The 18,191-nt window shown below is 49.4% G+C and overlaps 1 protein-coding gene and 1 pseudogene across 3 annotated transcripts in view; one reads left to right on the top strand and one right to left on the bottom strand.

The window, feature by feature from the left end:
• The window catches only part of Scamp2 (secretory carrier membrane protein 2), a 24,012-nt gene continuing 5,821 nt past the window's right edge, over positions 1–18,191 (bottom strand). Inside the window, exons 2-10 of one of the 3 annotated variants that reach the window (XM_023562303.2) lie at positions 10,351–10,419; positions 9,951–10,049; positions 9,319–9,447; positions 8,243–8,360; positions 7,283–7,411; positions 6,745–6,904; positions 4,991–5,092; positions 1,541–1,661; positions 1–1,255 (exon numbers count right to left, since the gene is read on the bottom strand). In XM_023562303.2, the coding sequence (XP_023418071.1) occupies positions 1,121–1,255; positions 1,541–1,661; positions 4,991–5,092; positions 6,745–6,904; positions 7,283–7,411; positions 8,243–8,360; positions 9,319–9,447; positions 9,951–10,049; positions 10,351–10,419 (1,062 nt within the window). In that variant the 3' untranslated portion in view covers positions 1–1,120. The remainder of the gene's footprint in view (positions 1,256–1,540; positions 1,662–4,990; positions 5,093–6,744; positions 6,905–7,282; positions 7,412–8,242; positions 8,361–9,318; positions 9,448–9,950; positions 10,050–10,350; positions 10,420–18,191) is intronic. The other 2 variants (XM_003463618.5, XM_063243349.1) reach the window with 2 other exon arrangements.
• Positions 11,746–15,240, top strand: LOC111755152 (large ribosomal subunit protein uL18-like; annotated as a pseudogene).

The raw sequence follows: 18,191 nt of genomic DNA on the forward strand, positions 1-18,191 counted from the left end.
TGAAAATGTCATTTTTATTTAAGAACAAAAATGGAGTCAGAACCTATACATTTGTACATGAAGGGGAAAAAAAAAAACCCAGAGAAATTTACAAACCCCAAGTGGCTTTGTCATTCACTGGCACCAGGCCTGAGTGGGGCTGAGGCAGATGGGCCAGTGTGGTGAGACATCCCACTGCCCATCCATGCCCAGCAGTTTGGGAGACTGGACAGGTCCTAAGCGTGCCTCTCAGGGCGGGTGGGGGTGTCTTAAGAGTCTGCTACAGGTGACGGAAGACCTGGAGGGGAGTCTGGAACCCTCGAAGGAGGCTCCTCCTGCACCTCAAGCATCCTAAGGTGGATATTGCTGAAGCAGCATGGGAGAAGGGGAAGGAGTATGAGTAAGGCAAAGGGTGGCAGATCCCTCAGGAAGGGAAATCAAAACAAACAGACCAGGCAAACCACACCAGGACAGCCAGACTTCCTGGCCAGTCTCCCTATTCCTAATCCTAGCCACTGGACATTTAGAAAGGGTCAGCAAGGGCCCTGGAGAGCCACAGGTGCTGCCCACAACAGTAGTAGCCAGAGCTTCAAGGGCTGAAAATCTATCTATGAGGAACTTGAGTCTGCAGTGGCCAGACCAGAGAAGCCTTGAGGCCACCTTAAGAGTGATTCAGGGATCAGAGCTGCCCATCCTCCAACTGCAGCTCACCAAAGGAAAGCTTCGTCCCTCCTGGGCAGGAGAGTAGATCTGTGAAGGCCACAAGTTCGGGAAGTCCTGGGACATGGCAGGAAACTCCAGCTGCGCTGGGCCCAGGTTAAACTGTGTGTGCATGCATGCATGGGTGTGGTCCTGTGTACATGTATGGATGGGGAAGACAGCTTCAGGCTCACGCTTCCAGAGACAAAAGGACCCTACCAAACCACACCAGACAAGGAAAGACAGCTTTGTTATTTTTTTCTTTTCTCTGTGTAAAAAAAGTCCCTGTCCCTCCCTCCCCCTTCCCTGTCACTGAGGAAGGAGAAAGAGACATGACAGAACCCCTGTGAGGTGGGTGCTGGGCATCCCCACTGCATAAGGCACTGTGGAAAGTGCAGCTCAAGGCAGGTGCAGAAGAGGCTGGACAGAGGCCAGAATCAGGCTAATTTCCCTGGAAGGCTCCCTGGGCAGCAGAGGTGGCGGCACTACGGAAGGTCCTGCTGCTGAAGATGCCCTGGGAAAACTCTTCTTGGGCCTGCTGGAAGCTAGCTCCTGTCCGGCGGTAGAAAGAGTGCACCTGGGGAAAGAGATCGGCAAAGAATGTTGGAACTTGGTCACCCAGGTCACACCCCAGGGGGCCACCAGGAACCGACCCCAAATGCCCATCCATGCATTTTTTTTTTTTTTTTGTCTTTTTCCTTTTTATCGGTACCAGGGATCAAACTCATGACTGCCTGCTTGCAAGGCAGGCACTTATGCCGCTGAGCTAAATCCCCAGCCCCCACCCATGCATTTTGGACAAAGGCATAGATTCTCCAGAGCAGGGAGTCAACAGGTGGAAGTGGGGCCCCACCCCACTCACCCGCTGAAGAAGGAACAGCGAGAGCCCAGCACAGAGGGAGAAGAAACCAGCCACCACCATCATGATGATCGATACTGCCAAGGATTCGTGTTTGAGTGTAGACAGGGCTGCGATCCAACCACTACAAAGGGAAGACCGAGCCAGGAGGCGCTAAGTGGGAACAGTCCTTCCCCCAGGGCTGCTGGGTCCTGGCCACCACCTGTGCACTGCCCTATGGCATGGGTCCCCAGTGTCCCTGTCTGTCAGAAGGAACAGCCTCATGCTTCCTGGCACGGAGACAGACAAATAAATGTGGAATCAACCCATATACCCAACAGCAACCTATTCTTGACAAGGGTGCTAAACCCATAGGAGAAAGAAGTGTCTCTTCAACAAATGGGACTAGTACAACAGATCCTTACTGGCCCTATATATAACTCCAGATTGGCCAAAGATCTAAAAATGAGTGTCAGAGGAGACTGAAGCAGGAGGATCACTGAAAGTTTGAGGCTACACAGAGTGAGCCCTTGTCTCAAAAGAAATAAAATCATACACACTTAGAAAAAAACAGACATGGGTCCTCATGACCTTAAATTCAGTAGTGGTTTCTTAGATGTGACCAAAAGCACAAGAAACTAAAGAAAAAGACAGATAAACTAGACTTGATTAGGATTGAAAACCTCTAATTAACTGGACCCTGGAGGGGTTAAATGGTAGAGTTCATGCTACTTAGTGTGTATAAGGGTTCAGTCAGCACCAGAAAATTAAAAAATAAAAACTTCTGTGCATAAAAAGACAATATTAAAAGAGTTTAATTAGTCTGGTGGTAAATACCTGTAATCTTAGCACTCTGGAAGCTGAAAAATCTCAAGTTTGAGCCCAGCCTGGGTAACTTAATGACTTAGAGATTGTTTGTCTCAAAAAAAAAAAAAAAAAACCACACTAGGTGTGATGGTGCACACCTGTGCCAGCACTTGGAAGGCTGAAGCAGAAGGTTTGTGTCAAGTTTGAGCCCAACCTGGGCTCCATAGTTCAAGCATAGCAAGACTGTCTCAAAAAAACAAAAACAAAAGCAAATAAATAAATAAACGGATGGGGACATGGGTCAGTGCAAAGACCCTGGGTTCAAATCCCAGTAGTGGGAAAATAAAAACAAATGAAAGAAAGAGGTGAGAGGGGCACATGACATAATGATTAGCGTCTAATATCTAAAATACAAAAAGAAACAAAAAGCCCTCATACAATTCAACAGCAAAAGACAACTCAATAAATTAGCAAAGAACTGCAATAGACAGTGTTGTGTTGTTTGGAGACACAGTCTTGCTACGCAATTCAGGCTGGCCTCGAACTCATGATGATCCTCCTGCCTTGGCCTCTCGAGTACTGAGACAATAGGTGTACACCACCGTGGCCAGCTTGGAACAGACATTTCTCCAAAGAAAAAATAAATGGCCAACAAGCACATGCACAGGGCTCAACATCATCAATCACTCAGGGACTGCAAACAGAAACTGCACTGAAATATTGCATATATTTACAGTGAGAATGGTAATTTTCAAAAGCATCAGTGAGGCCATGAAGATACCCTCATGCACGGCTCCACAGGAGTGCAAAATGGTCAGTCACTGAGAAGCAACATGCAGCTGCTCAGCAAGTTCCACTCACAATTTCCACACAATACAGCAGTGCTACTCCTAGGAGGGCCCCAAAGTGAAAATAGGTACACAGAAACCTCAGGGCAGGACTGTAGCTCAATGATAGAGTACGTGACACCCTGGCTTTGACCCCCAGCATCATACATGCAAGCACACACATGCCCCCACAGTGAGGATCTCTGACAAACTTGGATTACAAACATTCAGAGAGCATCATTGCTGAGGGCAGCACAGAGGAGAAAAGAACCCAATGTCAGCAGGATGTGGTGGCACACACCTGCAATCTCAGCACTTGGGAGGCTGAGGTGGGAGGATGGCCGCAACTTTTGAGGCCAGCCTAAGCTATAGTGACACCTTGTCTCAAAAAAAGAAAGAAAGAAAGAAAAGAAAAGAGAAATGCCCACACATGAATGAATCTTGGAAACTACTGTAGGAAGGGAGTTACCAAAGGTGACTGGCTGTATGATACTGAAGGATTCCACTTATGTGAAATGTCCACAATTGACAGCTCCACAGAAGCTGAATGCAGAGGCTCACAAAATGGTGATGCAGGATGACTGTTTAGAGGGTAGAGTTTCTTTCTTGGGCAGTAAATGTTCTAGAGCTAGACAGTGGTGATAACTTTCCAGCACTGTGACTGTACTAAATGCCATGGAATTGGATGGTTTTAAAGGTAAATAAAATGGTAAATTCCACATACGTACATTTTATAATAAACAAAACTGACTCATGATTCATATGATCATGTTTACAGAGGGCTGCAGGAAAGGAGCAGGACGCTGGGCGTAGTTGCACTTGCCTATAATCCCAGTACACAGGAGGCTGAAGCAAGAGGATCACTGTGCATTTAGTCTGAACTACAAACCTTGATTCAAAAAACAAAAGTCACCACCACTCCACCCAAAAAAGAAAAAGCAAGGAAACAGTGGGTGCAGAATGCTGAGCCTCTGGGCTGACCTGAGCAGACCCACGCAGGGAGATAAGGGCCAGGGTGCAGCTGGAGCCCAAGCCTTCTGACTTACAGTGGGGTGCAAACAGCAGGCTCTCACCACAGCCTCTCTAGCAGAGCCCCAGGTGGGCTACGGAGCTGAGAGGGCTGGGCCAGAACAGTCCCTGGGGCAGCAAGAGGTTGGAGGGTAGCTTGTGTGGCATGGAAGGCAGGGATTGGCCCTCTCCTCACACTTTGGACTTGCTGGTACCTCCTGAGGGTGGGGACCAAAGTAGTGTCACCCCTCCACACTCAGGCTCTCAGTCAGGGCCTTGCCTGAATTTTCTGCAAGGCTCCCAGGGTGCTGGGTGGAAAGGAAAACATCAGCTTTTCTTTCAGAGTCTAATTCTGGCCTGAACACCGAGGCAGCCGGGAAACTCGAGCCAGCAGTGTGCTCAAGGAAGACAGTGAGAAGTCCTTCCTAGGAGCTGGGCCATGCCTCATGCAGTTACAGGGCCTGCAAGAATGCTGCAGCCTAACCCTACTGAGCTGGAGCAGCCATGGCATCTAGGAGAGGCTGCAGCCAGATCAGGTCAAAGCCCTAAAGATGTGAGCCAAGCTCACCCTCACATGCTATCGAGTGGAGGCAAGGGACAACAGGACGGGGCTACCTGGAAAGAACAGGAAAGGCCTTGGGCACGGTGGCTCAAGAGGATGAGGCAGAAGGATTGCTTGGGCCCATGAATTTGAGATCTCATCTCACTGTGGAATGGGGCCCAGGGGAGACCCAAGTGGCCCCTCCAGCCCTACCAGGGCAGAGGTGCAGCACAGAAGGCTGAAGCCTCTGTCCAAAATCAACAATTCCCTCTGTGACACCAACGCTCTCACCTGGTCCCCAGGTTGGGCAAGCCAATCAGCTGGATAAAGTAGACCCCTATTTGACAGAAAAATACAAAGAAGAACACGAAGAAGCTGAAAGAGTTGTCCGACCTGTGGAGAGAGGGAGAATAAATTATGAGAGGGTTTGGTCACATTGCTATGAGTTTCTTTTTCGGTGGGGTCTCTCTCTCTTCTAGGAGGCAGGAGGCAGGAGGCAGGAGGAACTGGTACACAGGGCAACAGGGACAGCCACACTGTCCTTAAGGACAAGACACAGAACACCAGCACACGAATGCCCACATCACAATCAAAGGTTTGCCTTCACTGTTGCCTAATTTAAGAGGCTCAAACTTGACCTCTTTCTAACAGAGCTGAGAAGACTGCTCCCCGAAGGCCAGGCAGGGAGGTGCGCACCTATAATCCCAGCATTGAGGAGGCAGAGACAGGAGGATCAGCTCAAATTCGAGGTCGGCCTGGGCTACACAGTGAGTACAAGGTCAGCTTAAACTACCTAGCAACATCCTGCCTCAGAAAAACAAAAACTGTTCTTCCAGGCTGGGATTTACCTCAGCGGCACAAGCACCTGGCTGGCAAGCATGAGATCGTGAGTTTCACCCCCCCACACACCCAAAAAAAAAGATCCAAAAAATTGATCCTCCAATGATAATATACATGACTTTGTTTTTCTTTTTTTTTTTTGGTCTTTTTCAGTTTTTTATCAGTACCAGGGATCGAACTCACGACCGCCTGCTTGCAAGGCAGGCGCTTATGCCGCTGAGCTAAATCTCCAGCCCGTTTTTCTTTTTTGAGACAGAGTCTCACTATGTATCTCAGCCTGGCCTTAACTTGCAGTGACTCACCACACCAGCCCCAAAGGACAATTTAGAGACCCTAATACTCCCTCTCCTGGCATGGTTGCTCTTGATAGCAGGCAAGAAACTCTCAGCTAAAGATATAAATATCCAATAATAAAACTGAGCATAGTGGCACATGCCTGTAATTCCATGGCTCTGGGAAGTTGAGGTAGGAGGAGCACAAGTTTGACCCTACTTTGGGCAACTCAAGAACTTAGGGAGATCCCACCTCAAAATTTAAAGAAGTTTAGGGCAGGGGATATAACTCAGCTAGCACAGTGCCTGCCTGACAAGCACAAGGTGGTCAGTTTGATCCTCAGTACCAAAAATTAAAATTAAAAATAAAATTAAAAAAAATTTAAAAGGGGGTTGGAGAAGTAACAATGTGAAGGCTCTGTGTTCAACCCCACAGTACTGTTAAAAAAAAAAAAAAAAAAAGACTGTAAGTCCAGGTAGAAGCCTAGGTATTTGGGAGTGAGGACACCATGTAAGAAACCTCTATCTCGGGGCTGGGGATTTAGCTCAGCGGCATAAAGCGCCTACCTTGCAAGCAGGCAGTCGTGAGTTCGATCCCTGGTACCGATAAAAAATGAAAAAGACAAAAAAAAGAAAAAGAAACCTCTATCTCTGTCTAGGACTAGATGACAGTGAGGGCTCAGATGCTGCTGGGGACATTGGGAGGGTCCAGTCAGGCTCTACCCCCCTCTTCCAAGGACCCTTGGGGCTTCCAGCATGAACAGCGTCAAAGGAAAGCTCAATTTCAAACACAAAAGTATGCGAGGTACACAGCCAAGCTCTAGCACTCAGCAGGTGCCCAGGGTCCCTGAGGTACGGGGGGACCCCATCCAACCCTCTGGAAAGCACACTCAGAGCCTCTGCAAGGAGCCCAACTCTCCCACCTCTGCTTACCGGAAGGCCTTGTAGATGGGTCGGTACCAGCAGAGGAAGGCACAGGGTGTGAAGATCACAAACCACAGGATTGAGAGCCCGAAGTCCACTCCCTTGGAGGTATCACCCGTGAACCAGGCCAGACATGCGAGCAGGTTCAGGAATAGAGTCACTGAGTGCACTGGGAGGGGGAGGAGAGGAGGCAGAGCTGCATGAGCTGAGGTGGCCCATGGCTCCACAACGGGAGACACCACTCAGAGGGGTGGGATATTGCCTGCTCCAAAATCCTGTTGTCCCGGCCCTCAAAACCAGGGACCAAATTATGTTCTTAAGGGTTAACAGGACAGCCCAAGTCTCTGAGTGTGGCATGATGAGGTGCAGTTAAGGCAGAGACTCAGTGGCGGGGGGCTCTGCAGACCTGAAGGACTATCCATGCCAGCCTGGACATGGGATAGGTATGGTCTATGGAAGTCTCACCACAGACAGGGACACTCTAAGCAAAGATGGAGCCTTGCAAATCCCCTCTGCACCCCTGAGGGTGCGCAAGGGCAGGACTCACACATCCAGAGATAGTAGAGCATCTTGCAGATGCGCTGGTAGTCAGCAGGGATCTCCGTAGAGAAATCCTGATAGAAGCAGGGCTTGACTGGGCACCACGTGGGCAGGGGTGGCCAGTTGTTCTCTCTCACTGTGTGGAAAGAGGAAGGTAGCAATGGGGAGAGAGGTCAGCCTCAGGAGCAGCATTGAAGCAGGCATGGTGGCACGTGCCTGTCATCTCAGCACAAGGAAGGCTGAGGCAGGAGGATCACTGGGAGTTCAAGGCTAACCTGGGCTACACAGTGATTTCAAGGCCAGACTGTACTACACGGTAGGACCCTGTCTCAAAAAAACAATGATAAGGGCTGGGAATTTAGCTCACTGGCATAAGCACCTGCCTTGCAAGCAGGCAGTCATGAGTTCGATTCCCGGTACTGATAAAAAAAAAAAAGAAAAAAAAAAAACAATGATAAAGCAGCAGCAGCACTGCTCAGCGTATGAGCAAACCATCAGTTCCAGTAAGTGGGACTGGGGTCTTCATGGGACATGGAGTGGGATATAAGAGATCAAAAGGTCCCAAAGAGACACCCACAGGCTCTCTCCAAAATGATGGAGCCCAAATGCACTGGGAAATACAGAGCCAAATGGGCCAAGGAATTATTTTTATAAGCAACCCGCTGATAAGCAGGACAACCAAGGTCACCATAATGAGTAATGACTTGCAGGAACTACTGTCCCCATGGTACCAAAGAATCAAAGAACTTCAGTGCTGGGAAGAGAACAAAAATGATCTACTACTGTGCATGTGCCAGGCCCATACTGCATGCCCTCTCAGGCCTGACCCCTTCTAGGGAACCCAGAATTCTACCAAGTTCTGCGGCTAGAATAGGAGAAAGCAGCTCAGGAACAGTGAGGAGGCTCCCTGTGCCTATGAGGGACGCACTCCTGGGCATGGGAGGTGGGCATGGTAAGCTGCCCTTACCATGCAAGCTGGCTGCTGTGCTCTGCAGCTCCCGTTCCTTGCGCTCAAGTTCCGCAGCTTTCCTGTCCAATTCCTCCTGCTGCCGGAGCAGGCCTGCTTGGGCTGCAGCTGCCACTGCCTAGAGGGACAAGTAGGGACAGCCAGACATAGAGCAGAAGGGTGGTTATCAGTCAGTGTCATAGGCAGCCAGGGGGAAAAGTGAGCAGGGAGGCTACACAGAGCATCTCCGGCACCAGGGACCACTCAGAGGGGCCCTGCGTCCTCTGCTCCCTTGGCATCACTGGGGCTGTCCACCCCCTGCCTAAACTGAGACCAGAGAACTAACCAGACCCATGCCCCACAGATTCAGGCTGAATTCGTAACCTTTGCAGTTACAGCCAAGGGAGAGACCTCACAGCACACTGAGCCAAGGTCAGAAACCCTCAGCCGATGCCCCAGGGAGGGAGAAGGAATGTGTGAAGTGGGGACAGGAGCAGGTGCAGAGGCACAGTCCCAGGACCTGTATTTTAGCATCCACTGCCCTTTCTCTGCTCCCAGGCTGCCTCAATTATACCCGGCCACCCTCAGGAACCATCCATGGTGTGGTCATGCTCCGCCTGGATTTCAAGCAGATTCCAGGCTTTCTCTTCCCAACAGGCAAGCTGGGGCTTCTAAGAGAGACAGTGTGAAGACTTAAGTGACCCCAAGTAGAATGGGGGCCTAGGGCCCTGCTTCTGCTGCCGCTGCCATTTGGGCCAGGTTCCTCCTGAAGACTGAACCCATAGTCATCTTCCAGGAACAGGAAGCACCTGTGCCCTCCTGGAATGACAAACCATGCATGTGTGACACGCCCCCCCCCAAACAAAAGGGCTCTCCAAAGGGCTAAGGCTGCCTTGGGAAGTGAACCTATCATCGGCAGCAGAAGGGGGAAGTGACTGCACAATGCCACGCAGGGTCTTGACCTTCAGTAGAGCAGCCTGGCCCCAGCTGCCAACAGTCACCCTGCCTGGAAGGCTCGCCTCTCCTCCACAGTGCGAGGACCCCACTGAGGGAGAGCTCCGGGCACCCGGCCCCTTCCTCCTCTACACTGGGCCTACCTGCGGGAGTGTTCGCAAGCAGCTGTCTCTGAGAGCACTATCTCCTCCTAGCAGCATCTGCCTCTCTGCAAGTGTGCCCGCTCCCAGGACCCAGGCCGGCAGGAACTTGCTAGCCTGCTTAAGCGACAGCTGCAACACATGACTCTGATGGGGGTTCGTGTGGGGCCACAAACAAGAATTAGGATTTGGGAAAGGACAAAAGAAAACAGGAAAGCAGGCAGGAATGAGGAAGGCCAAAGAGAGACTGGGACATGGCTATAGTAGTGTGCTTAGTGTGTGCAAGGGCCTGGGTTCGAGCCCTAGCACTACTGCAACAACAAAATAAAAGCAGAGACAGAGACAGACAGATTTTGGGTCCCAAGTAAAACAGAGTAAGCCAAAGGCAGTCCTGGAGAGGCCCAACAGGGCAGACACTCTCTAAGGACATCAAGGAGTCTTAGGGAGCAGAGCTGTTTCCAGTGGTGGCAGTGGGGATAAAGCCCTTTGTGAGAGGACAGAGCACCCTGCAGATGTACAGCTCAAAAGAAATGAACAAGAGGGCATGCTGAAGGGGGGAGGGGGCTTCAGGGCTCAGCTGGGGATGGTGACTCCTCCACTGGATAGAGGCCCACCAGGGATCTGGGCAGCAATACCTGGGGGCTTGGCTGTGTGGGCTCCACGGAGGGCTGGAGAACGGCTGGCTGCGAAGGCCCAGCCAGCTGAGCGGCAGGCACTGTTGTAGCTGCATTTGTCTGCATGGAACAAACCATCACAAGAGGCTGTGAGGAGCTTTTCCCGGGGACCTGCACTGACCTCCTCTGCAGCTTCCCGGAACAGGCCCTGGGCTGTGGGCAACATGACCCCTAATCTAGTCCCTCAGCCAGCCCCATGGGGTCTCCCGTGTTCCAGCATATCCCTGCCTTCTTCAGGGAGGGGACCAGGTCCCAGACCAGAAAGGCCAATTTCAAAGAACTTCAGAGACATCCCATCCACTCTAAGGACTACTGGGCACCACCCAGAGGATCCAGGCCCTGGGGCACACGGCTCACCAACCTCCGAGAAGGGATTGAACTCGGCCAGGCCACTCTGTGGGGGGTTGGTCAGCTGGGTCACAGAGGGGTCCTGCAAAGGAGGAACAGAAGCGTGAGACAGCAGATTGCAGCAACCCTAGCACCCTTGTGCAGCCAGCCAGAGGCCTGGAAGCCGGCACCGAGTGGCTCTGCCAGCACCTCAGTTTCATCCTCAGGGAGCAGGGGTTTGGGAGAAGTGGAGTGAATGGGGTGGCAGAGGTAGAAACCACCAGTCACTTTATAACTTTTGTACTGCTTTATTTATTATGCTACAGTAAGCATTTTCCCTTACTTTTTAAAGAACTGTTTAAGGACTTGGAATAAAGCCTGCTGCTGGCTGCCAGTGTGATGTATTAAACCAGTCACACTTGCTAGAGCAGAGATGAAGGGCTTTCGGGAAAAGTTGGAGAAATGTTTTATTTTGGAGTTTTTTGAAAATTCTTTTTTAAAAAATGCAAACGTGTTCTCAGCCTTGTCCTCAGTTTGCTTGCTTGCCTTTCTTCTTCCTTCCTTTCTTTTTTCTTTCCTTCCTTCCTGCCCCCTCTTTGGTTCTTTCCGGCAGCACTGGCGTTTGAAACCAGATCCTGTGCACTGAGCTACATCCCAGCCCTAACGGGGCTTGAACTTATGATTCTCCTGCCTCAGTCTAGGATTAGAGGTATGCACCACACATGCCCAGCTATTCTTCCAAATTTTCAATCCTCTTTCCATGGTCCCCGCCCAGGACTCCTCTAGCCTCTTCTGCAGTCTGTCCTCAGCCTCCCTCCTTCCCTACACCCTCCCCTTCCCCACCACAGGGGCAGGGTTCAAATCCTGCTCCTCAGCTGCATCTAGGTTCTAGGAGGAGTATCCATGAAGAGGGCCAGGCTTCCATCTGTCCGTCCCTTACTCCCGCCCCTCACTATTCAGCAGGGCATGACAGCACACACCTGTAATCCTAGCATGCTAAGAGGCTGAGGCAGGAGAGTCACAAGTTCCAGCCCAGACCAAGTAATTTAAAATTCATAAACACAATGTCAGTGCTGCAAGGGTGGGAGGGTGAGGTGTCCACTTTGCCGCTCCTGCTCAGTACAGCACTTGAAGCTTACATGCTTCAGTATAGAGTCATGAGGCAAGAGAAAAAAAAGAGAAAAAACACATAAACAGAAAGGAAGAAGTCAAACTACCCTTCTTCACAGAAGACCCCCCAAAAAGTCCACCATGGACTCCTTGAACTAATTGCCAAATTCAGTAAAGTAGCAAGACACAAAAATCACCAAGGTTCCTATAGACTGATAATGAACCCACCAAGAAAGAAATCTGGAAAACAATGCCATTCACAATAGCTTCATGAAAACTGAATATGGTACAGTAAGTCCCCAATTTACAAACATTCACAATGCGAACTTTCACAGGTATACTATGTAAGATTCACTTTGTTGGATTATGAATCAATCTGACTTACGAACATTCTGGAATAGAACTCACTATATCTAGGAGTTAACCTAACCTAGGAAGTGAAAGAACTCTATGATGGAAACTGTAGTATTCTGAAAAGAGGTTAAAGAGGACATCAGAAAAATGGAAAGACACTCCTATTACTGAATTAGGCAGAAGCAATGCTGTCAAAATGCCCATAGTACCAATTATATAATGCAATTCCCATCAAAATGCCAGCAGCATTGTTTGTAGAATTAGAAGAGGGGGAGTCCTGGCCACACAGCTGAAATCACTCCAAGGCTCTGGGACAGGGCTCATCCTCTGAAGCCCCCTGCCAGCCCCTACACCACAGACACCTGATCATGGCTTGTCTGTTGGGTGCCACCCTTTCCTGGTGGCTCCTGCAATGGGGATAAGGGGACAAGGTGGAACCCAGGAGATCACATGAAGCTGGAGTATTGGTCTCAAATCAATTCATGGTGACCAACAGCAGTTTCCACAAAGAATCACCTGGTCTTCTACAGGGAATACTTGGGGCTCAGTATCTGTCCCTTCTCAGACTCGGTGTCACCTTGCCATGTGGAGAAAGTGAGCTACACCTGCTGAAACCAGACCTACCTCTCAGGGAACTGGTGACTGAAGTCTGAGTCATTGCAGGACATGGAACCCAGGGACAGCTCTGGTAGCAGTGTCAGGCGCTGGCACCCAGACACCAGGCCAAGGTGCACACCTGCCGGCTACTGGTAAGATGTCATTTCTTTCACAGGATCCAGAAAGGGGATTCTGAGATTGGGGTGAAGATTAGGGAGTGATGCCCTATGCATGTGGATACCCCACATTCTCTTTGGTAAAATCTCAAAAGCTTGTCCCTTGGTCCTCCTCATCCTAAACATGTCCTGCCCTCACTCAGCCTGGGGACCTCTGCGGCCAAACCATCAGGTCTAGGCCAGTCTCTATATTTGGGGACAAACACTGCAGGCTGTAAGGTCTCTCCATTCTCTAGGAAGCACCAGCCAATGCTAGGAGACTGTGCTCCAGTGGCCAAGGGCTCAGAGGAACTAGCCTCATAAAAGGAGCCTTGCCACCCTATGAAATGTGGGGACATCCCATCTGAGGAAACTGGACTCTCTACAGCTGTGAGAGGGAAAGGGCAGAAGGCACAGGGATAGGGGAGATGACCCTTGCTGGCCTCCCATGTGCCAGGCTCACCATACCACAAGAACAAAATTGTAAAACTCCAGTCACCTGAACCTGATCACTGGGCCAAGTGGTCAGAACCCCAGGTTCCACTGCCCTCCCCAGCCTGGTTCTGAGAGATGCAAGCCTCCACCCTATGGAAGCCACTATCTCCAGTGCCTTCACTTCTCTCCTGTACATCTGCAGGGGACTCATTCTGTCCCACCCTGGAGCCTGTGTGTCCTGTGACTCAGCAGAGAAAGGCAGCCACATATGCCCTCTCAAAAGATCTCGGGGATGCAGTTGAGGCATTCTGTCTGTCTCTGGGGATGAAAGACAGTGGCAGTAAGGCTGTCCCATACCTGGTCCACAGGAGGGTACTGACCTCATCATAATGCACTAGGAACAGACCCTGCTCCAGGAAAATAACAGCCAGCGACTTTATAGAATTGTTCTTGGGGATGTCCCTGACAAAAGACAGACAGGGTCTCTCAAGCAAGAGCCACCTCCCTCCCCCAGGCCCTGGTGAGGACCATCAGATCACAGGCAGGAATGGGCAGTACCAAACTCTGTCCCACTTACTGGGCATCGCCTCACTTGTAAGTGGGCTATGGAGTTATTTACTACAAGGATGGCAAGAGATAGGTTTCATCTATGAAGAAGTAACCTTAAACCCTCGGCCATGCAGACTGCCACATGCCTTTTACTGAACTTACAATGAGGAAAAAGCTGCTTAATTTACTTTCTATTTTTCGTTTTGTTTTTGAGAAAGGGTCTTATTATGTGGCACAGGCCTCAAAGCTTTCATCTTCATTTCTCAGCCTCCCAAGTGCTTGGATGACAGGTGTGTGCCACCATGCCTGGCCTTAGTTCTACTCATTCAGCAGTCACTTTGAGTCAGGACACTCAGAAAGCTGAGACAAGCAGACACGCCCAAACAGTGTGCTGGTGACCAGAGCCAGGATGGGAGAGGGGAGACCCCAGAGAGCTCTGAAGGAGGAGGGGTTCCCTGAGAAAAAGAGGAAGGCAGCCAAGGCAACAAGGCAGAAGAGTGTTTCCGGACAGCTGAGAAGAGAGATGGGCTGGTCCTGCAGTGCTGTTCACAGGGCTTTGAGGTGCACTTGCTTTCATGATTCTGCAGATCTTTAAGCATTTCCCAGGTCCAGCAAGGCCTGGTCCTGGTGACTTTTCCCTGCCCTGGCATGCTGTACTCTCAAAGGGAGGTCTGTGCGGAGCCCCAGACACTGTTTTCTTTTTTTTCTTTTTTTTTTTTTTGTCTTTTTTGTTTTTATTGGTACCAGGGATCGAACTCACAACCACACACTTGCAAGGCAGGAGCTTATGCCACTGAGTTAAATCCCCAGTCCAAGACGCTGGTTTCTATTACACAGGATGGGGTTTGTTACCGCTGTCAAAAATAAGTACAACACAACTAAGTGCAGGATAATAGTTGGTATAACTAACAGAGCTATCATTTGTCAGACTGCTCATGCCCATATTGAAAGGGATACGATAAGTCTAAACAGCATGTGCACGTGAACTGCCAAAATACAAATTCTCTTGTGAATAAGTTTATTGGTCTTTATCTGAAAAATCTTCATAGAAATTTTGGTTTAACTCTCAGTAGCCCCTCCTGAGCTCTGAAGAAGGCCTTCTTTTGAGCTACCTGATCTTCTGGGGAAGGAACATTTTGGGACAGTTCTACCTCTTCTTAACTTCTAGTCAGCCTAGAAGTTAGCCTAACAAATTGTGCTGCAGTGCATTGTACTGGCCTACAGGCTTCTCAATAGGTTTGGCATGGGTAAGATCTATGAAGGCCAGGTGAAGATTACCAGTAGTGAATAGAGTGGAAGGCACTGATGGAAATCTGGTACCTTCACTGCTATTTGGATGCAGGCCTCGCCAGAATAACTGGCAATAAAGTTTTTGGAGTCCTGAAAGGTGCTGTAGATGGAGGCTTGTTTACCCCTCCCAGGACCAAACACATCCCTAGCTGAAAATAAGGAGCTCAGTGTGGAAGCATATCACAGGTCAGATCACTGTAGAAGAAGATGAAGATGCTTATAAGAAACAGTTCCCTAGTACATAAAGAACAATGTAACTCCAGACATGCTTCTATATGGGAGAATCCAGCCTATGAAAAGATGCCAAGGAGAGAAGTTAAGAAGAGGTAGAACTGTCCCAAAATGTTCCTTCCCCAGAAGATCAGGTAGCTCAAAAGAAGGCCTTCTTCAGAGCTCAGGAGGGGCTACTGAGGGTTAAACCAAAATTTCTATGAAGATTTTTCAGATAAAGACCAATAAACTTATTCACAAGAGAAAGAAAAATATATATATATGTGTCTACTCTCAAATCTTTAGCTGGGAGGTTGATTTCAGGATCCACATAAACACATTAAACTGAGTGTGGTGGTATCCACATGTAATCCCTATCACCCAGAAGGCTGAGGCAGGAGGAACACCAGGAGTTGGAGGCCAGCCTGGGCTACATGGTGAGTTCAAGGATAATCTGAGACAGGATGTTATAGAGTTTGTGACTGATTCATGGTCCAATGCTGGGACTAAGGGTGTGAATGCTACACCTGGCATAGGGCAAGGAGCCTCCACATAATATAAAGGACAGCAGAGTTTTATCTCTGCCACTTGTTAGTTTTGCTGTCTTCTGACACCATGAACGGTTACCCTTCTGCCATGTGTCACTGCCTTGGAGCCAGCCAATTATAGATTAAAACCTCTATAAACTGTGAGCTACATAAACCTTCCCCCCTTTGACTTTGAGTGTCAGGTATTTTGTCTCAGCAACAAGAGAAAAGTAAAGACATAGGATCAAAACAAAACAAAAGCATATTAAATAAATATTTCCTAGACTAAAAAGCTCAGGTCTTTCTCTTGGAGACAGATTCAGCAACACTCTGGAACCTCAGTATCGTCAAGCAAGAATGGCTATCTTTCCCAGACCCATAAAGAGCCAAAAATGATACTGGAACTCTGTAACCCTGAACTTAAGACTCATATATATATATGTATGTATATTTTTTTTTTCCTTCGAGACAGAGTTTTTGCTATGTAGCTCAGGCTCCCCTTGATCTCTCAGCAATGCTCCCGCCTCAGCCCCCAGTGCTGTGATTCCAGGTATATGCTACCATGCCTGGTCAAGAATCATTTTAAGGAAACATGACAAAAACATGTAAAAAACTGAACCTGGGGCTGGGGATTTAGCTCAATGACGTAAGCACCTACCTGGCAAGTTCAAGATCATAAATTCGATCCCCAATACCAAAAAAAAAAGCTGAACCTGTAAAGTTAGCCATTGTGCCAGGACTTAGCATAGGACAAAGAAAAAAATCAGGAAAGTCCCCAAGTGCAAATACATTTCAGCACATACTTTCTTGAAAATCTGAGCAGCCAATAGAAATCACAGCACAGTCATACAAGAGAGGCTTTGTTATACAGATGCCAAACTACAGTGTTGCCCAAAATAATTATACCCAAAAAGACTAACAGGAAAACTGTTGGGAGCCGCAGCCCCGAGCCCGGTCGCCTCACTTGGCGGACGTGAGGCCTGTAGTAAAGAGTAAAGCCTGAGGTAGATTACCCCTCCCATCGAGCACGTTAGTTTCCTGCTTACCGCGTAAGCAACCCGCTCAACAATATAGTCTGCCTGGCAACTGATGATGTTAGCCAATCAGCTTGCCTTGCTTACTTTAACATGATTGGACACTGTATCCGTATATATACTGGTGCCACCCCTGGGGGGGAAGAGGAAGCCCGGAAGTAGAAGCCCAGAAGGAGCCGCGGGGAGCGGACCAAAGGAGGCTTCGGCTGGGAGCGATCCCAGGGCAGGCTGTACGGAGAAGGAAAATAAAAGAAAAGGTTGTCCACTGCCAGACTTTGTCGTGTGTCCTTCCTGCCGGCCAGGAGCGACATCGACAGAAAACATGTGAATTAAAATAACAATGGTGTGCAAGGTCATGAGTTCAATTCCTCGTACAACAAAAAAAAAAGGTTGCAATAAGGTAGAAATAAAGATGACTTTTCTTCCTCCTAAATTTTCTCTAAATGTGATTATATGTTATTAAGACACAAACATTTAAAAAGAGCCTGAGGGCCTGGTGGGGTGGTTGCTCACCTGTGATGCCACGATGGGAGGGTGAGGCAGGAGGACTGAGCCCAACCTGAAGTACATGCTGAGTTTAAGGCAAGACTGTACTATATGATGAGACCAGTCTCAAAAAGCAACAAAACAGTAACAAACAAAGGGGGCGCAAGAGCCTGACAGCCTGCAGGAAGACCTCAGTGCATGCTTAAGTCTCCCTTTCTGCCACAGGTAGTAATGTAAGGAACAGTTAGTTCCACTTGGGCCAGCATTTGTGCTCCTCTGGGACCTGGCAGACACAGTCTATCCTCATATCAAGCCACCTGCCTGTCATTCCCCACACAAACCACTTCACACCAGAGGCTGGGCCAGGAGCCACCAAGAGAAAGGCTCTGCTACCCAGGACCAAAAACAGGCCAGGGTACGTGGTAATGGCCTCACCATGCCAGGTGAGGGCAGAGGTGGCGAGGACCCTGGGGGAGTCAGAGAAAACTGTCCTGAGCAGGCATCTGGGCTGGATCTCAAGATGGAAGGGACTCAGCAAGCTGTAGAGAGAGGGGAAGCCATGAATCTTTACAAAAAGTTGCAAACTTCTGGTGAATAGGAGCAGGTCATGGTGGTCATGGAGTGGCTATGTGGTGAGACAGGAGCCAAAAGCAGCCCAACATGACTGGAGGCTGCGCTCAGCCCTGCAGGCAGTGGGGACCAGAGCTTCAAGGGCAGAGTGCAAGAAGGACAGTGAGAGGACCGACTGTCCACATAGGTGATGGCAGGTACCAGACCAGGGCATACAGCTGGTAATGGAGGAGGATGGAGGTCAACGTCTCAGGCTCAGGGCTAGGTGGGGGAGGGAGAGAGAGGAAAGGAGGAGTGTTGGACATTGCTGGACCTGGTGACTGGTGAACAATGCTACCATTAACCAAGATAAGTGATTCCAGGAGAGGAGAAACAGGTTTTCCAGGCTGGGTGTGGTGAGCAGGGAGGATCTGGGAGCCTTCAGACCCAATTTGAAGAGACCTGTGTGACGGATCTGGCTGGATGGCTGCAAAGGTCTAACTGAGGGTGGAAAATACTGGCTAAAAGTTTTACAAGAGAGGCTGACGACTAGAGCTCTAGATCTAGTTAGGATCAGGT

Source organism: Cavia porcellus, unplaced genomic scaffold (genome assembly GCF_034190915.1).
Source record: "Cavia porcellus strain 051 isolate PalLab524CR breed Dunkin Hartley unplaced genomic scaffold, mCavPor4.1 scaffold_38, whole genome shotgun sequence".
In the NCBI taxonomy this organism is placed as follows: domain Eukaryota; kingdom Metazoa; phylum Chordata; class Mammalia; order Rodentia; family Caviidae; genus Cavia; species Cavia porcellus.